This window comes from Carcharodon carcharias, chromosome 18, assembly GCF_017639515.1.
Source record: "Carcharodon carcharias isolate sCarCar2 chromosome 18, sCarCar2.pri, whole genome shotgun sequence".
Classification (NCBI taxonomy): domain Eukaryota; kingdom Metazoa; phylum Chordata; class Chondrichthyes; order Lamniformes; family Lamnidae; genus Carcharodon; species Carcharodon carcharias.
Window position 1 is genome coordinate 48,122,058 of NC_054484.1, and position 21,923 is coordinate 48,143,980.

Consider the following 21,923-nt stretch of genomic DNA (forward strand, 5'->3'; position numbering starts at 1 on the left):
GGAGCATGGGGAAGATTGGAGCTTGAGATACACATGCAGTTGCCACCAAGTGTTGATGATGGTAGCAGCGTGGGATTGGAGAGCCAAACAACAACATTCGCTAGCTGGAGAGATTGTTTCCATGAGCAATGGGATGGAATTGATGGGAAGGATTGGGGATGGCAAGAGTGGGAAGGGGATAGCATAAGACGGATGACATGGGAAGGGAGCAGTGACATGGGAGGGTGGATGAGATGATGGAATTGGTTAACTGTAGCAAAAAGTATCGATACAACTTTTTCAAACGGTCATTCATTGACAACTTCACACTTTCTTTAAAAAAACTCCTTTTTACAAGAGGCCAATAAAAGTGTCAATCATCCAAGCCCTTTAAATGATCAATATAAGAAATTGCAAGCACTTGAATCCTCTTTGTCTTGTGTAAGTAAACATTGTGCAGTTGACTGAGGAGGCCAAAGACACAGAACTATCAAGCAATGTTTCCCTGTGGACCTCCTGTTTCTAGTGGATTTCTGGGCCAAACCTCATCATGTATTCTTGGCTTAGAGCCCAGAAATCCATTAGGCTGTTGAAACACCTGAACCCCAAGGAAAACGTTGCTTGATTGACAGCTCTGGCTCTCTGATCTTTTCTGCCCATTGCACAATACTTATTTGCAAAAGATAAGGAGGATTCAAGTGCTTGCAGTTTCTGTGATTAATACATTAAAGGATGTGGATGATTGACACTTTTATTGGCCGAAAACAAAAAGGAGATTTTTTTAAGGAAGTGGAACATTATGAATTAATGACTACTTTTTAAAAGGTTTATTTACATATTCTATTGTCACGGTAGCAGTCATTGGTTCTATAAAGTGCATAGTGGGTGAAAGAGCATGGAAGTGCCATAGCTTGGAACAGGGGGGCACAGGGGACTGTAGGAGGTGATTGGGGCATACCTTGGTATGTGGGACAGGTGAGGCCATGGATGTGGGTGGTGGCATGAGTTGGCATGGATGGAGCATGGGGAGAGTGTAGAAGTGAGAGGGTGTGAGAGCTGAGAGCTAGAGGGTTTTACGTTTTCATTATAACTGGGATGAAGTCCCAAGGCCCAGAGGTGGGCCTTCTTAAACAGTCCAACACAGCCACCCTGTGGTTACCTCCAAACTTTTTCCCAGATCGACTAGCCAGACTGCAGCCTACACCCACTCCCCCAAATGAAAACCCCATCTTTCCTGCCATTTTTCCCAAGGCTGAAGGGTCAGGAATTTTCCCAACTCCAGGTACAAGCCTCAAGGATGAAAATTCAGCCCTTAGTCTCAAGAAAAGAGCAGATATGATGCTGCTGTGAAGCTTGAATCCTAAACAAGAACTTTGTCATGGGATGACTTTGGTAATGAGGAAACCATTTTCTTCGATGATAGGTGCTGAAATTATAACATGCAGATTTCAAGGAAATATTTCTTGAAAAATATTGAGTCCATCAGATGTAAACCTGCTTTTTCAAATCAGGAGGAAACAATTCCCACTTGGACATTTATATTCTATGACTATAAACAAGTCACAAAACCAAACTCTTCTCAAAATTTGTACTTAACATTCCGTAGCTCTGAAGAAGGGTCATATGGACTCAAAACGTCAACTTTGCTTTTCTCTCTCCACAGATGCTGTCGGACCTGCTGAGCTTTTCCAACGTTTTCTGTTTTTCTGTCAGATTTCCAATATCCGCAGTATTTTGCTTTTAACTTAATATCCCTAGGCCTATTTTTACACATGGACAATTTGATGTAGTTATTTCCAGAGTAAGAAGTTTTGACTCTGTTAAAGTCTTTGGTGAAAGAATAACTAGAAATCTGTTGCAATGAAGATCCTAATTTGGGGCAGAATTTTAGGGCCTGTCCCGCTGGCCGGATTTTCCAGTCCCGCTGAAGTCAATGGACTTTTGAATGGTTTGCTACCTGCCCCACTGCAATGGGTTCATAAAATTCCACCCTCGATGTTTTGCAGTCTCTGCTCATATATTTCATAAACTATAGAATGCGCTACAGGAGGATGTGCTTACTGAAAATGAAAATCGATCAGCAAGTGTGAAAGGCCAACTTCCCTATTTTTCCCGGACTCCATTCTAATCCCCATTAATCGAGGGATAGATCTGTAATTCCTTTCTTTCCTTCACTATGCATTGCACAGCTTGAGGTGGAGGGCTTAATTCCGTTGCAAAAAGTACGGCTGCATTCAACACAAGCAGAGCATTCACGTTTTGGGCGTGTTGCTTTTTTCTACTGAAACAAACAACCAGTTTTCACTTCCTGTGACCTCAATCTTCCTGCTTGTTCTGGAAAGAGCCATTTGAAACCTCTATTTAGCAATTACGTAATGCAGGGGATGAGGTGGTCACAAAAGTGCCAAACCCAGCAACTATAAAACCACATTTGGAGAATAACACTGAAAAAAATTAATGTACTCTTTCTGATGGGCATGCATGCTTAACAGAACGCACGTTACTGCACTAATATTCTGCTTTTGACTTGCTACATCCAATTTGGTCTCTTTTCAGTTCACTTCCTGTATGTATGTCTGTGCTGCCTCAGTTCAAAGTCACTTCATTCCAATTATCTGATATTTCACATCATTTTAGCACTAAATTCACATGTTACTATCATTTATATTGCTTAATTTGAATTACTGGATAATTTGAATCAAATTTAAAGCATAAAATGGACTTTTGAATGACTTGAAGTCGACTATAGAAATGTAATACAGCAAGGACATGGCATGGGCCTACACGTACTGACAATTTTTCATGCAAATTACATAGGATTACATAGGAGCGAATGGGCGGATGATTATCTTATTTCTTGAGGGGACCCCAAGCAGCAGCATTTCTGCAGATGTTCTGGAGCAAGCCATGGACCTTGGATTTATAACCAGCGGAGTAGGCTTCCATCATTGTCATAGTAATAAAGGTACCCTGATCAAGGTACCCTCCAATTTTTTTTTGCAGTACACGGCTGATCCATTTAAATGTGCGGGACCTTTAAGTTTCTCTCACGGCTGCACATGCCCAGTATCTTAAAGCAGACAATGGCTGGCAAGGGAACCTTTGGGTTGCTGTGCAGCCACATAGCCATTCTGTTTAGAGGGAGCATTGCCCTGACCCTGGGAATTTTAGGAGGATCAGGGTTAGAGGTTCTTGATGAGCGCATATGTCCCTTCCACCTGGCTGCGCTTTGCTGGAGTGGGGTATCTTGTGGTATGCTCTATTAGTTAGACCTTTCCTTCATCTTTTAGCTCAATAATGTTTCTGTAAATTGAGGGACATGGGAATGATAGGGCCTCTGGATTAACAATGGGGCCAACAGTCGATCTCCAAAATCAATGAGATTTAAGGATTAAGAAAGAGATAGCTAAAGGAAGGAAATAGGGTCAATTGGCGTCAAATCAGATGCAGAAAGAGAAATAAGGAAAGGGAAAGAAAGATTGGATGAAGGAAGAGAAGGGAGAGTCAGAAAGGAAATGTAACAAAAAAATTAAAATTTCAATAAAAATGATTTTAAGAATCTCTGACAACAATTTGCTATTTGTAGAAATGAGACTCTACATTTGTTCGCTTTTTTGACTGGAAAGGTTGATTACTTTTGCAAGAGCATGAATTTTCTCATTAGAAAGGTACTCACACTGTTAAGTACCAACTCTTGTAGTGAGTTTAATGTGTAATTAATCTGCAAATGCACCTATTTCATTACACTCAAGTTAAGGATGAGCTGCCATTTTCATGAGGCTAATGGAAAGCAGTACAAATCCCCAACATCTTGTGGTGATTCACAATCTGCTGTGCATCTTCCTCACCACAAGTTGCTGGACGTTTTACACACTAATAACGGTATGCACCATTAACCTTGTTATTTAGGCAACAAATTCTGGCCCCTACTTAATATAAACCTCAGTTTAAATCATTTTTACAGTCATGAGCATTTGAAGTTTTTAAACAGTCAAGTTACAGCAGCATGCAGTCCTGCTTTTCCCAATTTTGAGAGCTGTGCTAAGCTGACAATATGTTGTTGATTCTCACCGCTCTCAAACAATACCTGGCAATAATTACATTAAAAGAAAAAAAGAAAGAACTTGCATTGATATAGCACCTTTCATGACCTCAGGACACTCCAAAGCCCCTTACGGCCAATGAAGTACTTTTGAAGTATAGTTGCTGTAGCAATTTTGGAAACATGTCTTCCAATTTGTGCACAGCAAGCTCCCACAAACAGCAAATGTGAGAAATAATCTGTTTTTGTGGTGTGGTTGAGAGCAGAATTTACCAAGGATACCAAGAGAACTCCTCTCCTCTTCATCAAATTGTGCTATGTTTACATCCACCTGAGGGACAGCACCTCTCATAGCGCAGGACTCCCTCAGTACTTCAATCAATTACCAGCCTGGAGTGTGTGCTAATGACTCTGGAGTGGAACTTAAGTCCAAAACTTCAAATTTTATTAAATAGTTCCGAGCTATATATCTTGCTATTTACTTTCCCTGCAAGTTATTCACAGATAAGGTTGGACGCATTTTTTCAAACAACAAATATGTTTATTAGAATTTCTAAAATGAACTCTCGATGAAATGAAAATGATATTAAGAAAAGTGAACAGTGTGTTGATCTGCATGTAGTGTGCCATGTCTCACTGCCTCAGAAGTCACTTGTCACACTATCTTCCTATCCTGCTAGTTGTAGCTGTGTTCCAGCCACAATGTGCAGAAATACATACATGATGCAACACAACCAGCTCCCGCTGGCATTGCTTCACCCTCCCAGCCTGAGCTGATGGAAGTCAGCGGTGAGGGTAACAGTGCTGAGGGCTTGCTCAATGTGCAGCCACACGTGAGACTGTCGCTTTCTCAGTCACCCTGTTATGTGCTGCAGTATTGTGTTCACTGGTCTTGTTGCTTTATGTTAAACAAACATTGCAGAAAACAGTAATGGGAGATTCCCCAAGGTGGTCCCATTTGATGTATTCCCTCCACACTCCTTGACGTTGCAGTAGTTGATCGCACTGAGTCCAGGGTTTTATTTCAAGAGTGTTTTTCTGCATTTATTTCCATTGATTATCCTTTGCTGTTATTTCTGTTTCTGTTGATTTAATTCTGCCAGGAATTGCTTAAAACAGCTCTCCTTGAGAGTAAAAGAATATCTAAATCCCTTTCTCAATCACATGTAGATGCCAGGAGAATACTTCCTCAGTGAAGGCTGAAAACCTGTTTACTGCATGTCTCAACCCATGGCCTGAATTTTCAGCTTAGCAGGCGGACGCGGTAAGCGGGCCCGGGAGCAGTCAGGAAACAGACCGCGGACCACGATCGGCCCCCAATCGCGAATTCACGCTGGCTGGCCAATTAACGGCCTGTCAGCATGAAGCCTGCACTGAAAAGCTCAGCGCTACCAGGGTGGGGTGGGGCAATGATGTCAATGTGGGCACGGGCAAGCGCTGACAGAAAACTACCCGAAGGCAGAGAGCTGCCTCAGGGAGCTGAAGACCTGAAACCCCAGGAAATAGAGCTCTTAAAATCAGGAAAAAAATATCCAAGCATCACAATCAGGCACCTGAACACAGATTTCTATTTTTATTTTATTTGATAACGGAAACCTCATCCCACCCTTGGATGAGGTTTGCTGAAAAACGTAAGGCCACCTTACAACCATAAGGTTGGGCGGGCTAGGTAAAATGACAGACAGCTGCACCGTTAATGAGCTTAATTTCCCTCTTAATTGTTAGTGGGTACACTTCTGACTTTTGCACGTGCCCACCATATTGCGCGATCACGGAATGAGGTCAGAATGCTCGCCTGATGTCATCTCCCGCAACTTAGTGCCCGATCAGGTCAGGTGCCCACCTGCCCGATCAGTGTAAAATTCAGCCCTGTCTCTGAACTCTCAGATAGTGGAGTTAAATCCTGCAATATATCTGAAATCAGTCAAAGTGGTTTCTTTGGCAAATTCAGAAATTGTTCAGGTCATTTTGAAGACATCCTCAGCTCTATCCCACCCCAGTCTTCTCCTGGGGCACTTATCCACTTGCAACAGTAGCCCTCTTACAGGTGTACAAATATGATAAATGACCATGAACCACATTGCATGTTCTTATTTTATTTTTAAAATATAATTTTAAAGTAAGCATGAAAATCTCCCACTACACAGAAAACAGATGAAAGCAAGTGCCGAAATTGGAAGAAACAATGCTCACTTACTTCACAAACTGCAAGTCCCTTTGGGCTGGGCAATTCTGAGCAAGCAGCCAGCTGCCTCAGGATCGCGCTACTTAAAGTAAAGGGCAGTCGGAACAGAAGTGAGGGTAGAGAGTTAAATACAAAATGAAAAATACACCAAATACAGTGCTGAAGGCACACGAAAAGGCACAAAAGAAATTATAAAGCAAGAGACACATAAAACATTCCTGAATATCAATAGTGTCTGAAAAAGGCTAAAGAACAACAGGAGAGTGGATACCAATTCCCCCAGCTTGAACTAGAAGGCCACCTTTCCAAATTCAGACTTTTAAAACAGAGAACGTTGCTATGATTCATAGACCGAGCAGTTATGCAACCGAGTAAATAAGCCACAAAAACATTGATAGCAATTGGTGATGAGGGGTTACATAGAGTCAATACATCTGGTTTATCTGAAGAGGACCAGAAAGATCCCAAAAAGATATGGAAAGTGCTAGAGGTTCAGCTTCAGGTAAGAGTAAATTTTAGAATTCATTGCCTAGAATTGATGTCCTACAGGCAACAGCCACAAGAATCAATAGGCCAGTTTGCCAGCTGATGCCATAGCAAGGGCGACGAATGCGACTTTTCAGAGACCGAATTGTCGGAGCAAATAATGGTGTTGGTGATTGCCTCAACACCTATCGAAGTGTTCCAAAAAGACCTCATGGGTCAAAAGAAAGGTCACATCATTGTTGCGCTGCTAGAGGCTAGCAGGATGTATGAAGCTATTGTAGCCAAACGACAGCATCTGCAAGCACTAACAGTATCAGCACAATAGACAGGCCACAAAAGCAAGTAAGCTCTGTGGCAAGTGTGATTTGTTGCACCCAACACAAAGCTGCCCTGCATTCCAAGATCTGTGCAAGGCATGCGGTGCAGTGAGGCATAGGCCCATCTATGTAAGAAATCTGACTCCAGAGACGCAGCCAGAGGGCACAATAAGATACAAACAAACAGAAGACAGGGGCAGCGGCATGGCAACAGCAGCAGAGTGCCAAAGACCTGTGCAAACACAAGCCAATAACACGGGGTTCAAATCAAGATTGATCTGAGCTGAAATCCAGTGTGGAACAGCTTCCATCCAGAGGGCAAACAGACCTGCCACATTGTGTGGATGAAGTCAGGCCACTGGAAGCTTTTGCCACAATCAACATCATCTGCCCAAAGAAAATTGGCAAACATAAACTCAAGACGAAGATTGAAACAGGAGCTAGCACAACTATCCTACCAGTCCAAATCCTGAACAACATGTACCTGGCCCATTGGAAATCAGTGTACAACCCACACTTGCTAAGTTGGCTGCTTACAATGGATCACCAATCCTTTGCATTGACACACTAATAATGTAATGCAACTATGGCAATTTCAACATGGAAACCATAAATATTTTACCTGGTAGACATGAGCAGACTAGCAGTGGCAGGGCTATCAGCATGTACAGATCTCAACATTGTGACTATACACAAGATCACCGAGGTACTAATGGCAGCAGAAGAAACCAAGAACACTTGCATTGAGTCACTCCAGGAGCAACAACCATTGTACCCGGACAGGTTCAACGCTATAGGCAGTTTCAAAAGCAATGCAGAGAAGATGCAATTCTATCAATCGACCCTCCCAGAAAGTGCAGCATTCACATACAAGGAAAGCTTAAGTGTGAGCTAGATAACATGGAATGCAATGGCATCATCTGTCATGTGCATCACCACACAGACTATTGTAGCCCAATTATGTGCATTCTAAAGAAGGACAGTGCAAACAGGGTACATATAGAGCAAAGACATCTAAACCTCTTCCAAAACCCATGCTCACACAAGATTCCAACACTGGAGGAACTGAATCCCAGGCTCCCAGCAGCTAAATTCTTCTCCAAACTGGATGTCAAAGATGGGTATCATTCAGTCCACTTATAGCTAAGGAATCTCAGGAGGTCACCCCCTTCAGAACATCATTTGGAAGATATTGCTTCCAGAGACTACATTTTTGCTTATCCGTCAGCCAAGGTCTGTTCCAGCAACATATGGACAGAATCACAGAAAGCGTTGCCTGGGTTCATACGCATTCATACCGATGACATTGCGGTGATGGTCAAAATCTTCGCTCACTGATGGCAGTGGCTCACCGTGAGGGGCTTGTCTTCAATAACAGGAAGTGCCAGGTGAACATGAGACAGATCAATTTCTTTGGTTCAGGTTTCAGAATCCATCCCAATCCAGGCAAAGTCGAAGAATGTCAGACACATGCCTACCCCACAGGACAAAGAAGACCTACAGAGATGCCTTGGATTTTTCAACTTCTTAGCACCACACATTCCAAACTTTTCTGACAAAGCATCATCATGAGAGAGCTACTGAAAAAAGACATATCATATATGTGGCAGGAGGACTACCAGCACATGTTCAAGTTTCTCAAACAGCTGCTGTCAGCAGATAGAGGCATCCTACAGTACTACGACTCAAGGAAGAAGACAATCCTGGAAGCTGACGCCTCTGAGAAAGGACTAGGAGTGTGCATCACACAAGATGGCAAAGCAATTGCATTCAGATCCAAAAAGCCTAATCCAATTACTCCAGCATAGAGTGTGAGATGTTCGCTCTGGTATTTGGGATTATATGATTCCATAATAACCTGTCCGGTGAGGAGTTCACTATAGAAACCAATCACAAGCCACTGGAGATGATCTGGTGCAACCACTGACAAGTGTACCACCACAACTACAACGACTCCTCGTGAAAGTACAGGGATACGATATCCGCTACAAACCTGGTACCAAAATGGTCACCTCAGACAGACTCAGCAGACTGCTGAATCCGAACAAGAATACAGACATTTCACTGGATCTACAAATAGATAGCATGGACATTGAGGAGGAAGATGTGCTCAGAATCAATCTACTGCATTTTGGTCAGGACAAGTGTGACCAACTTCAATCAGAAACAGCCAATGACCCGTAACTGAAGGCACTGTGGAAAGCTATCATGGAAGGATGGTCCAACATGATAAAAGAGGCTCTGAAGAAGAGTCATACAGGCTCAAAACATTAACCCTTTCTTTCTCTCCACAGATCTGTCAGACCTGCTGAGTTTTTCCAGCATTTTTTGTTTTTGTTTCAGACTTCCAGTATCCACAGTATTTTGCTTTTATATTATGATAAAAGAGGTGTCAGCCAAACTCAGGTATTTCATTACAGGGATGAACTTGGTATCTCAAAAGGCCTAATTTTCAAAAGGAAACAAGTACATTTTAGTTGTGCATGAAGCTCTCTGACAGGACATATTGTCACAAGTACACCAAGGACATACGGCCATAGAAGGGACAAGATGACTGGCATGTGATTTGGTCTATTGGCCAGGGATTAACGGTGACATCAAGAAGTTAATGAGGAAGTGCGAGGCATGCCAGAGCCACCAGCCACAGCAGCATAAAGAACCTCGACACCCTCAAAAGGCTCCATCAGTTCCTTGGTCCAAAATTGCCACCGATCTATTTACCATAAATGGAGACAACTTTATCTTAGTCGCCATTCACTTCTCCAGGTTTCCAATTGTCAGGCAGGCAAGGGACGTGTCAAGTGCGTCCGTGGCAGACACACTGGATGCAATATTCAATCTGTTGGTGTGCCTGATGAAATACTTTTGGACAATGGGCCACAGTATATAGGCAGACCCTACAGGGACATGTTTGCAAAATGGGCCGTGATATCTTTACCACACTGCCCCCAATCTAACGGCTTCACTGAGTGGATGGTTCACACTGTCAAATCACTTATCCCAAAGCATAGGACAACAAAACAAGAATTTCGCCATGTTACACCTCTGAGCTACATTTCTGGATATGGTTTTACCATCACCAGCAGAGGTCATGTTTGGAAGGCAAGTGAGAACAATCTTGCCAACCCATACCTATCCAAATTCTCCGAGATGCAGGACACCCTTCTCGAGAAAAAAGAGAGGATGAAGATGACGCATGACCGGTGTACAGGTGCAGAACTACCTCAGCTACACAAAGGGCAAAAGGTCAGTGTCGCACGCCCTACAATGGGAACATGGTTACCCGCAGAGGTATATATACGGTGAGCCCAGGTCTTATGAAGTCACAAAATCCAATGCAGCAATGTTGAAGAGGAACAGAAGCCAGTTGAGAGAAATGCACAACAAACCAATTGTACACAGTCAACACGAAAAAACACACCCAGACGATGACAGTGGGGTGAAACAGCAGGATAACAACCACACCACCAACACAGCTGCAAATTGAGAACAGCCAAGAGCAAAACTCACATCTCCAGAAGGTTACAGCATAACAAGATCTGTCAAACCACCGAAACGATATATGGACTCCTAGACTTCCAAACTCGTAAATTTTACAGTCATTATTCCTGTACACATAGCTCTGTATAACTAAGCTTGCTATTACTCAATGCTTATGTGTCTCACTTGTAATGCATGAGTCATAGAGTCATAGAGGTCTACAGCACAGAAAAAAGCCCTTTGGTCCATCGAGTATGCTAATCCCATTTCCCAGCACTAGGCCCATAGCCTTATATGCCATGGCACTGCAAGTGCCATCCAAATACTTCTTCAATGTTATGAGGGTTTCTGCCTCTACCACCCTTTCAGGCAGTGAGTTCCTGATTCCCACCACCCTCTGGGTGAAAAAATTCTTTCTCACATCCCCTCTAAACCTCCTGCCCCTTACCTTAAATCTATGCCCCCTGGTTATTGATCCCTCCACCAAGGGAAAAAGTTCCTTCTTGTCTACCCTATCTATGCCCCTCATAATTTTATACAGCTCAATCATGTTCCTCCTCAATCTCCTCTGCTTCAGGGAAAATAAGTCTATCCAATCTCTCCTCATAACTAAATGCTTATGCCTTCCAGACTCACTTGCTCTCTCTTCTAATTTTGGCTGTGCATCTTCCCTGGCTGAACCTCCTCTCAGATCCCATCCTCCTTCCAAGTTAGTTTAAACCCTCCCCAACAGCACTATCAAACCTCCCCGCAAGGATGTTGGTCCCATTCCAGTTCAGGTGCAACCAGTCCACCTTGTACAGGACCCACCATTTCCAGAAACAGTTCCAATGTCCCAGAAATCTTATTTATCTTTGGAAAAAAAAGCAAATGTTGTAATATCACTTTAAGAATGATGTCCCTTTAAGAAGCTCAACATGCAGATGAGCCAGATGATCTGGATGTCATCATGTGATCAGGAGCTACGGTCTCTCTCTGCACCATCATACCCTAGATAACAGGATATGTCTAGAGATTGCTCTGTTGTTTGCGCTGATTTAGCACAGAGCTGCCTCAGGGGGCTGAAAATATAAAAAATCAAAAATAAAATTTTTTAAAATGTTACAAAACATGTCTCCTCATGTGACTATGACTCTGTCACATGAGCAGGAATATGTTATTAATGAAAAGTTAAAGTTTTTTTTATTTTTATTTGCTGTTGGAAGCCTCATCCTGCCCATGGATGAGGTTTCCTAAAAAATACAAATGCTGTTTGGCCTTTTCACCTGCCCGCCAACCGTAAGTTTGGACAGGCAGAAAAGAATTACATTTGATTGGTATGTTAATGGCCTTAATAGGCCTGTTAATTGCCATCGAGCATGCTGCTGACTCCTGTGCATGTCCGCTGTCCGAAATATTGCGCAAGTATGTGATGACGTTGGGATGCCCGCCCGATGTCATCATGGGTCATTTTATGTTTGCTCAGGTCAGGCACGGGCCTGCCCAACGAGGTAAAAATTCTGGCCATGGTGTCTGTGAAGCAGTACTGAAGGGGCAATGTCATTTCATCTCAGGCTCACTTAAAAGCTGAGCCTGGATTATGGCACCAAGTTTCATGGCAAGAAAGATCATAAGAACATAAGTATTAGGAGCAGGAGTAGGCCAATTGGCCTCTTGAGCCTGCTCCGCCATTCAGTAAGAACATGGCTAATCCAACTGAGGCCTTATTTCACTCTCCTGCCTGCTCCCCTTTAGCTCCCACAATCAAAAACCTGTCTGACTCAGTTTTTAATGTATTCAATAACCCAGCACCACTGCTGTCTAGGAGAGAGAATTCCAAAGATTATCAATCCTCAGAGAAGAATTTCCTCCTCATCACTGTCTTAAATGGAAGAACCCTTACTTTTAACCTATGCCCCTGAGTTTTAAATTCCCCCCACAAGGAGAATCATTCTCTCAGCATCTACCCTGTGAAGCCCCCTCAGAATCTTATATGTTTCAAAAGATCATCTCTCATTCTTCTAAACTCCAATGATTATAGGCCCAACCTGCTCAACCTTTCCACATAAATCAACCCCTTCATCTCATGTATCAGCCGAGTGAACCTTCTCTGAGCAGCTTCCACTGTGAATGTCAGGAGACCAAAATTATACATAGTTCTCCAGATCTGGCCTTACCAATGGCCTGTACAGTTGTAGCAAGTCTTCCTTACTTTTATACTCCATTCCCTTTGCAAATATAAACTAGTTCATAGCTCTAGCTGAGTGTCATTTTATATAGTGCATCCTATCTTAAAGCAAGCACTTAGAAATTTTTCCACATAAGCACCGGTCTCCTTACAATCACTTGCCAGAAAATTTGCATGGCACAAAAGCTATGATTGGCAATGCAGCATGATAGAATTCTGTTTAGAGGGCCTGTGTTCTATTAGGAGAAAATTAGATTGGGGTTAAATAAAGAAGTCTGGGAGGAGGTTCATATAGAGCATAAACATTAGCATGGACCTTTTAGGCCAAATGCCCTGTTTCTGTGCTGTAAATACTTTGTAATACTTTATAACTTTTGTAAATGCATTGAAAAAAAGGGATTGACACTTTTTTTCAAATCTATCCCTGTTTTCTCTTGTGGATCATGGCCAACTCCAGGATATGCTGTCAAAATTATCAATTTAAAAATGTATTTCTATCCAAGTTCACGGATGATACAAAGCTAGGCGGGAATGTGTGTTGGGAGGAAGATGTAAAGCGGCTACAGGAGGATTTGGACAGACTTAGTGAGTGGGCAAGAACATGGCAGATGGGATATAATGTGGAAAAATGTGAGATTATCCACTTTGGTAGAAGGAACAAATGTGCTGAGTATTTCCTAAATGGTAAGGGATTAGAAAGTGTAGATGTACAAAGGGACCTGGGTGTCCTTGTCCATAAATCACTGAAGGCTAACATGCAGGTGCAGCAAGCTATTAGGAAGGCTAATGGAATGTTAGCTTTTATTGCAAGTGGATTTGAGTACAGGAGTAGTGAAGTCTTGCTTCAATTGTATAGAAGCTTGGTAGACCACACCTGGAGTAGTGTGTGCAGTTTTGGTCCCCTTACCTCAGAATGGATATTATTGCCATACAGGGAGTGCAACGAAGGTTCACCAGATTTATTCCGGGGATGGCGGGACTGTCTTATGAAGAGAGATTGGGCAAACTGGGCCTGTATTCTCTAGAGTTTCGATGGATGAGAGGTGATCTCATTGAAACCTACAAAATACTTAAAGGAATAAATAGGGTAGATGCAGGTAAGATGTTTCCCCTAGTTGTGGAGTTTAGAACCAGGGAACACAATTTCAAAATAAGGGGGAAGCTACTTAGCACCGAGATGAGGAGAAATTTCTTTACTCAGAGGGTTGTGAATCTTTGGAATTCTCTACCCCAGAGGGCCATGGAAGCTCAGTCATTGAGTATGTTTAAGGTAGAGATTGATAGATTTCTGATTAACAATAATGTAAAAGGTTATGAGAACAGTGTGGGTAAAAGGCATTGAAGCATTTGATCAGCCATGATCATATTGAATAGCGGAACAGGCTCGATGGGCTGAATGGCCTTCTCCTGTTCCTATGTTCCTATCCAGAGGCTGCTAGATTTTGTATTTTAATGTTTGTAACTGCAATAAAAAAAGGTTGGATAAAGTATTACTTTCAGAACGGAACCAACTCGCCACATCTTCTCTTCACACAGTTCCTCAAGTCCTCAAAAGCTGTGCAGAATTCATTGAAAAACATGGTATCGTAGACGGGGTCTACAGGCTCTCAGGAATTACATCCAACATTCAGAGGCTGAGGTAAGGCATCGCCTGCAATGTACTGTTTCATGATCATTATTAGCCCAAAATTACTTGGGTTTAGAGCATTGAAATTTCTCAAGGGTGAGAAAAGTGTTACCCTCAGGTGTGAATCAGTGTAGATGCAATCGTGTTTGACCTCACATAGATATCAAGCTTGAAGCTGCGTTCAGGCAATAACAGAGTCTCGCCTTACTCAGTGAAAGCACTCCTGAACATAACCCTTACTGTGACTTCTTAAGTACCTATAAAAAGCCTCAGGTTTTACAGTGACAGGGGTTTTAAGAGGTGAAAGTGAGGCACAGAAGGTTTAAAGTATTTTTGTATTAAGTACATTTTATTAATTACAAAATTACATTTTCAGAAAGTTTGCCATGTTTTGCCTGCTGAATAGTTTTTAAAATGGCAATAAAAGTAAGAGACTTGTTAAGGTCAATTTTCAGTTCTATCACCTAGTGTGAATGGGAGCAATAAGGCCTCAAAGTTGAGTCAGTTGCCTCATTACCCCCTTTAACTCTAGTGAGGAGGCTGGCGACATCTTCAAATGGACCTATATTTGGGTGCCCATAGTGCCTATCTTAGGCAATAGGCTACAATTTGTAATGTTAGACTGGAACTGGTAGAGGATGCTCTGTGCACGTTCTGGGCAATGTAGCACACTGTTCCACCACACCCCACACAAAAATAATCTGGGCCACTTAGTACTACCCAGGAGCCCCACCCTCTGTGATCATGATCCTCTTGCCCAAACTTACCTTACCAGCAGCTGGGACAGACCAATATTGGAAGGTCTCAATTTGACAAGCTGCATCAGAACACTCATTTGGCAACACCCCCACTCCACCCTACTCCCCTTCCCAGTCTCTGCCCACTCTTCCCTACTCCACTTCCTCACTCTCCCCCACTCACCTCCTCACTCACCCCCATTCCCCTCCTCACTCACCCCCACTCTTCCCTGCCCACCCTACTCCTTTTCCCTACTCTCCACTAGCTCCCTATCCTGACATTAATGAGGCCAGTGCCTCACAATTGCGGCTGCCCCTTTACAACAGGCAATTGTCTGGCACACTCGACTAGTCGATTACACAAAGGTTAAGGTCAACCCTGTCTTCTGTGTGAACCACACATAGTCACAGGGAGATCACCAACTGGGGTCTTCCTTTCCACCATTTTCAAATGTTCATTTTTGTAGCAAGTTGATTAAAATAAAGTTGCTTGTATCACATCCTCAGATTCTTGAAATCCAAACGATGTGTGTTTAGCTTCTCATTAACATTCCGTGGGATCTTTTTCATTCATTGCCCCTTGATCATGAGGGATTCACACCACTAAAACATATGGTTTTCAGTAGTCTTTTATTGCTGGCAAGGATACCCTGGGCTCCATGGGCATACAGAGCTCTTGGAATGCGTAACATTTCATCCTGAAAGATTTTCAACCAAGGAATGAGAAAGTGTGCTGATTCATCTAAGCAACTGCTACACTCTGAAGGACTCCAAATGGGTCAGCCTGCAGAGAAGGAGCTTGCATTCATAAAATTCTTATCATGTCCTCAGGATATTCTAAAGTGCTTTTCAACCAATGGATTACTTTTGAGGTAAACATCACAGCAAGTGCGACAAATGACAAATGCATAAATGAAGGACTAGATTGGTTATTGAAGGCATTAGTTAGGGGAGGAATGATGGCCATGAAACTAGGAGAACTCCTCTTCAAATAATGCCAAGGGACATTTTGCAACCAACTGACCAGGCAGTGGGCGTCTTACTTTAGCTTCCATTGGAAAGGCAATAACTGTAACTACGCAGCACTCCCTCACTACTGCACTGAAACATCAACTTAAATTATGGTGCTTACATGAGAAAGAGACCAGCTGGATTGCTATCCTTATTGGATTTTTTGCAATGCTCATTAACTGTCTTCTTTAGTTTCTTGCTTATGTTTCTTTTGCTTCTGTGTATAATTTCACTTGTAAATATATCTGGATATTACTTTTAGCCTGTACAATGACCTGGCATTATGTTCTTTTCCACCATCTAAGGTAGTAGGAGAACATGGTAGGCAGTGGATGATTTGCCGTAATCAAGGGTTAATTATTAGACCACAGTTATGCAAATTGAAACTCAGCAAAGATTAGAGAACAGGAGTGGATGGCGAGTTCGGGGGCACTGAGGGGTAGTGCAAAGTGTTTAATTAGTGGTCCATTACCTCCACTGGACTAGTATACCTCTGCTTCCACCATCTAATGAAAGATGGTTAGCAGGTTTGCAAGGCATTCAGAATCTTGAATATTATTTGAAAAAGCGGAGGGCCCACAGCTTGTAGTCCAACAGTGCTGAGGGGGAAGCCCTCCACTGGAAGAGTTATAGCCGAGGCTGCGGCCATTGCACTTATGCAGCACACTCCACAATGGCCTTCCTGCCTGCTGCCGGGATGCTGCCTCCAAGCTTCTGCCAGCCTCCTGACCCTGCGATGGACAGTGGTGGCATCAAGAAGATCCCAGGGAGTCCTCAGTTAGGCCCCAGTTGATCCCTTAATTGGGGATCCCTAATAGCTACTACCGGGTGGGCAGCTACTGCCCTGTTGAGTCTGCCTGTGGTAAGATTGTTCAGAGGCGGGCAGGCTTGGGGGAGCAAAACTGATGCACAAGTCTCAAATCTTGCTCATGATCCCTCTTCCAAATCTGCCTCCACGAGGCTGGGAAGATTCCTCCCTTAGTTTGTTTATTGAAAATGCATTAACCGTTTTATTATATTTCTGGAGCTTTTTAAATCTTCAAAACCAAGATTATTTCAGCTGTCATGGATGGATTCCAACTCCCCATGTCTTCGCAAAAGTTCAACTTTCCCTTGAAATCCAGAGACCCCAGTAGTGACACATGCAAGGCAATTAACAGTTAACCGCTCTCTGAATAGTGGAGCCAAAGGAGAATCTTGCCTCCTTAAGATGATTTCAGTCTGCAAAACTGGTAGTGTGTCCCATAAGACCTCATTCTTAAATTTAAAATATGAAGCAAATGTAATAAACAAGCAAAATAGAAGCACCTCATTTGATAGCTAGCATCGTACAATTATATATTTACAGTAGGAAGTATGTTATCTACTAGAGTAAATGAAATAGTTATTGTTTTATAGATATCCTGGTCTTATTCTTTCTTATAATCTTTTCTGACAATGAGCTAGCCTACCTCATCTTTTCCTGTGAATTTGCCAATTGGTTTGACTTCCTTACAATAACTTAACTCAGTACATTGAACAGAAACTGCCACTCAAACACCCTTTCACTGCTTGCCATGGGCTGTGTGTGTTTTTCATAACTCAGTCCAATTCAAAATAATTGCCTGCCACACATTTAGCAAAGCAATTAACCCCATCTGCTTTTGTTCAATTTGGTTCCTCCCCTCAAGCCTAGATCCAAAAAAAATGTTCAAACCAATCTTGAAACATACATAAAAAAATAAGCTTCATACACAGACCTGAACTACAATTGTTACTGGACTGGACAGCGTTTAACTAAACCCAGACAAAGAAGTGCAATTTTTCTCATGCAATCAATCAATAAAAGGTGTTGGAGAAAAGGTCCATTTGACTGCACCTCCCAAATCCACTTCACAGAAGTAAAAATGCAGCTGCTGAATGGGAACATCACCTCCTGCAAGTTCCCCTCCATATTTTGCCATTTCTCCATCATCACTGGGTCAAAATTCTGGAACTCTCTACTTACAAGCACTGTAAGTGTTTCTCCGCCACACGGAATGCCGTACTTCAAAAGGGTGACTCAACACTTGCTTCTCAAGGCCAATTATCATGGGCAATAAACGCTGGCCTTGCCTGCAATGCCCACACCTCATAAATGAATAAAAATCATATTAGAGCAAGGAATCAAAAAAGACATGGAGCATTAAATGCCCACACATGAAACTGGATTACAATACTATAGATTAAAATGTAAAGTAAACTGGCAAATGTGACAAGAAGGATTTTTATCTGACTGCTCATTACAGGATTAAATGTTTTATTGAAGCTTCAACATATTTAATTAAAACCTGTGGAATCTCTCAGTTTTTACTAAAACAACCATAATCGGCTCCTTTTAACTCCAACACACTATGGGCTGAATTTTCCAGCTGACGTGTGGGTGGTGGAGCCAGCACATCAGAGCCTAAAATGTCGAGCGCTGACGTTACGCGAGCATGCCCATGTCAGCACGCGGCATTGTGATGTTTCGGTCAGCGGGTGCGCTATGCAGCGCCACACGCGCCCGCCATTAATTAAAGGCCTTGTTAAGGCCATTAAGTGACCAATCAACCAGGATTTTGAGGGGCCCCTGCAAACTTCGGCTCACGTTAATTAATTTTTTATTATTCTATTTTTAATCTTTGACAGCCTTTCAGCGAACTCTCTGAGGCACCACTTAGCCTCAGGGAGATGTGCGCTCTTTCATGCGCATGCGCGAAACAGCGCACTCTCGCAGTTGGAGAATCCCACCCCCCGCACAGGAAGCGCATAGCGTTTCCCATTGGGCATTCCGCTGGGCGGGCCTTAATTGGCCCGCCCATGTAAAATGGCGGCAGGGCCCATTTTGGCTGCGGCGATCGGCTGCCCGCCTGGTGCCGAGTCAGTCGGGCCTACCCGCTCATCAAGGGCAAAATTCTGTCCTATGTGATATTCTTCCTGTCTCAGTGAAAGCTGCGGTAGCTGTACAATACAGGCAGAGTGCCTCAAGTGCACTTACCCGAAGACCGACGCTGTCAGAAAACCAGACATGTTTACCCGCACTCTGGGTGGCTTAGTGAACCTTGACCCCACCCATCCCAGAGAGAAGAGAGATCGTATTATGTCCTCTATTCACTGAATTAAGAAGTTCTGATTTTTTTTTCAGAAAACCAGCAAGTTCTGAAATCTGGTATGGACTCAGTTCCCAGGTTGCCAAATTTGAGCTACTCTACCTGTACCTCTTCTTGAACAAATTAAATCTAAGGGCTGGATTTCTCACCCTCGCCTCTATGGTATTAGGGTGGTTGGGATTGGGAAATCTGGAGGGATGGTGCTCACAGAGTCTCCAGCACCTTCCATCACTTCTGAGGTTTTCCATCAGCAGTGACATCAGCCACTGAGTACCCATGCCTCTATTCAGATGCATTCTGGTGCAGTGGGGAGATCAAGCCCTTTGAGAATAGATTCAGAATAGGGGTTTCTTTACTCTGTACCTCTGCTGCACCTGACTTGGGACTACCACAGGTACGCATTATCTTCAGAAATGTTAAATGTAGAAGTCTCCAAAAAGAAACCATAGAATCATACAGCACAGAGGAAGGCCATTCAGTCCATCATGTATGTGTCAGCTCTTTGAAATATTTAAAAGAATTTATCTTCTTTGATTCATTCCGTCAAACATAAATGATTTGAAAGTTACACTGAGCCATAACAGGAAAGCACATCTTAGTCAGTTCATATGAAATTACTTTAATTACTAATTAAAGAAATTAACCCATTTTGACCCTTTGGCTGTTCATAGTTAAAGAGCCATTTTTTCTTAAGTAACGAAAGTTAAACAGCTGGATAGATATACATGTATCAACTTTGACCAGACCAGACCTAGATTTTGCGATCCAGGGAAATGTTGTTCAATTGGTGGTGAGTCAGGCTTTGTGCTCAACTCTTTGTTAAGCCCTGATTCCAGCCAAACCTCTGAGGTTAGGCTTATTCAAAACTAATTGTCAGACTTCCCAGTGGTAAGTCCGCAGCCTTGTGCCTGGGAGGACGCAAATGGTCGTGGTACATGCTGAAGGGTGGGGTAAGCAGCCCTAGGCTGAAAATATTAACCAAAATCCATTGCACCAGGCAAGGGCCTCCCATTAGCTTAGCAATGCTAGCCCCAGGCACACCACAGCTAAAGCGGAGTGTCCCCATAGCTTTCAAGACATTGGTCAATGCCCATCACTAGTTTATCGTTCGAATCTCCATGTCCAAATATGGACAGATATATTCAACGTCCACCATCACCCCTGGTAGGCAGAAGTTTCCGGAGAGCCAGGTTAACAATCTCCCTCCACATTTCTCAATCCCAATCACCTGGGATCATCAAAATCAGGCAATTGAAGTTTGGAAAACACAGCCCTTATATTTTACCATTTTTTTTCAGATCAACCATGCTTCACCGTGGTCTTTCTAAGAGACATTTAATAAAATCGTGGGCATTATAATGGTGTGAGCCTATGATCGCTAAATACTAGATAATAACTACTCAAATTCATTTCACTTAAAGTCCTAACAGCAAAAACCCAGCAAAGACTTTCATCCTATCAGTCTCAGCTAGATTCAAACTCAGGCACTAAGGTGAAAGTAGTATGTACTATTTACTTCATCAATGAAGGGAGGATGGTTACCAATCCCAAGCCAACTCAAACTAAAACTAGTTATTATCGGTGAGAAAATCTTGCTGGGTTGTAATTTGGAAAAGTGCAGTGACGCAATTGGTGAAGCAATTACAGTGTTGCCTCACAAATTGTGATTGCCAGTAATGTTTTCATCCATTGTCGAACTAAAATCTAGCAGTGAAACTCCAAATTACAATTTGTTGTTCTCCCATTCTCACTGCAGCATCTCGTGAAACTAGAGGGTGGAATTTCTCAATTCTTGCCCGTGGCACAGAATTTGTTTATTGCTGGTAAATGTGGTGGTAAACCAATGCCGAGCCCAGGCAGAAAATTATATCTGTGGTATTTATTTCTTCCTGGTATCAACTAGAAGCTAGAATGTAGTCTAAGTTCTTCAACAGATGGCATATCTTGTCTGATTGCTTTTGAAAATATTCTACCTAACTTTATATTTATGAAAATCTAGTTTACGGGATCATAGAGCTTTTTTGGGGGGGGGGGGGCACAAGAGACAAAGGCCGGGATTTTCCGTGCCCGCTGGTGTCGGGCACGTTCGGTGGCTTAAATGGACAATATGGCGAGAAGGCCAAAAATCGGTTTCATGATGACGTGAAACCAGTTTGCGATCGCCTGCTCAGCCCGTCGATGGCAGGCCGCGTTTTCTATCATCAGATGTCGGGATCCTCATTGTAATACGTCAACATATCATTATAAGGCCGACCCGCCAGACTCATCCCCCCTCCCCCCAGCTGAATCGTCCGCCCACGTCAGGGGGAAAACACGCCGGTGTAGAACATATCTTAACGCTTGTGTTGTGCAAAAGTTGGGAATTACCATCAGGCCCTTGCTCAGATCGCGGACATCAGAGAAGTAGGAGATGCTGGAGCCTGACAGCAATGGGATCCTGGAGGAACATCCATGGCATGCAGGGTGGATTGCAGTTGGAAAGTCACCATTAATGCTCACTACGGTTGGTGGTCGAGAGAGTGGGAGAGGAAGGCCTAGGATCGACAGGAAGAGGAAGAGATGTCGGGGGTTTGAGGTTGGGAGGGCAGGAATGAAGGTATCAGGGGATGAGGTTGTGGGAGGGGAATGAAGGTGTCGGGGGGTGAGGTTGGGGGGAATGAAGGTGTCGGGGGGTGAGGTTGGGGGGGAATGAAGGTATCGGGGGGTGAGGTTGGGAGGGAATGAAAGTGTCGAGGGGTGAGGTTGGGGGGGAATGAAGGTGTTGGGGGGTGAGGTTGGGGCG

At 43.2% G+C, this 21,923-nt stretch overlaps 1 protein-coding gene across 3 annotated transcripts in view; it reads left to right on the plus strand.

The window, feature by feature from the left end:
- Positions 1-21,923, plus strand: part of arhgap31 (Rho GTPase activating protein 31) — a 105,938-nt gene that overhangs the window by 36,798 nt on the left and 47,217 nt on the right. For 2 of the 3 annotated variants that reach the window (XM_041211520.1, XM_041211519.1), the window contains one exon: positions 14,193-14,295. In XM_041211520.1, the coding sequence (XP_041067454.1) occupies positions 14,193-14,295 (103 nt within the window). Of the gene's footprint in view, positions 1-14,192; positions 14,296-21,923 lie in introns of those variants that run through there. The other variant, XM_041211521.1, reaches the window with a different exon arrangement.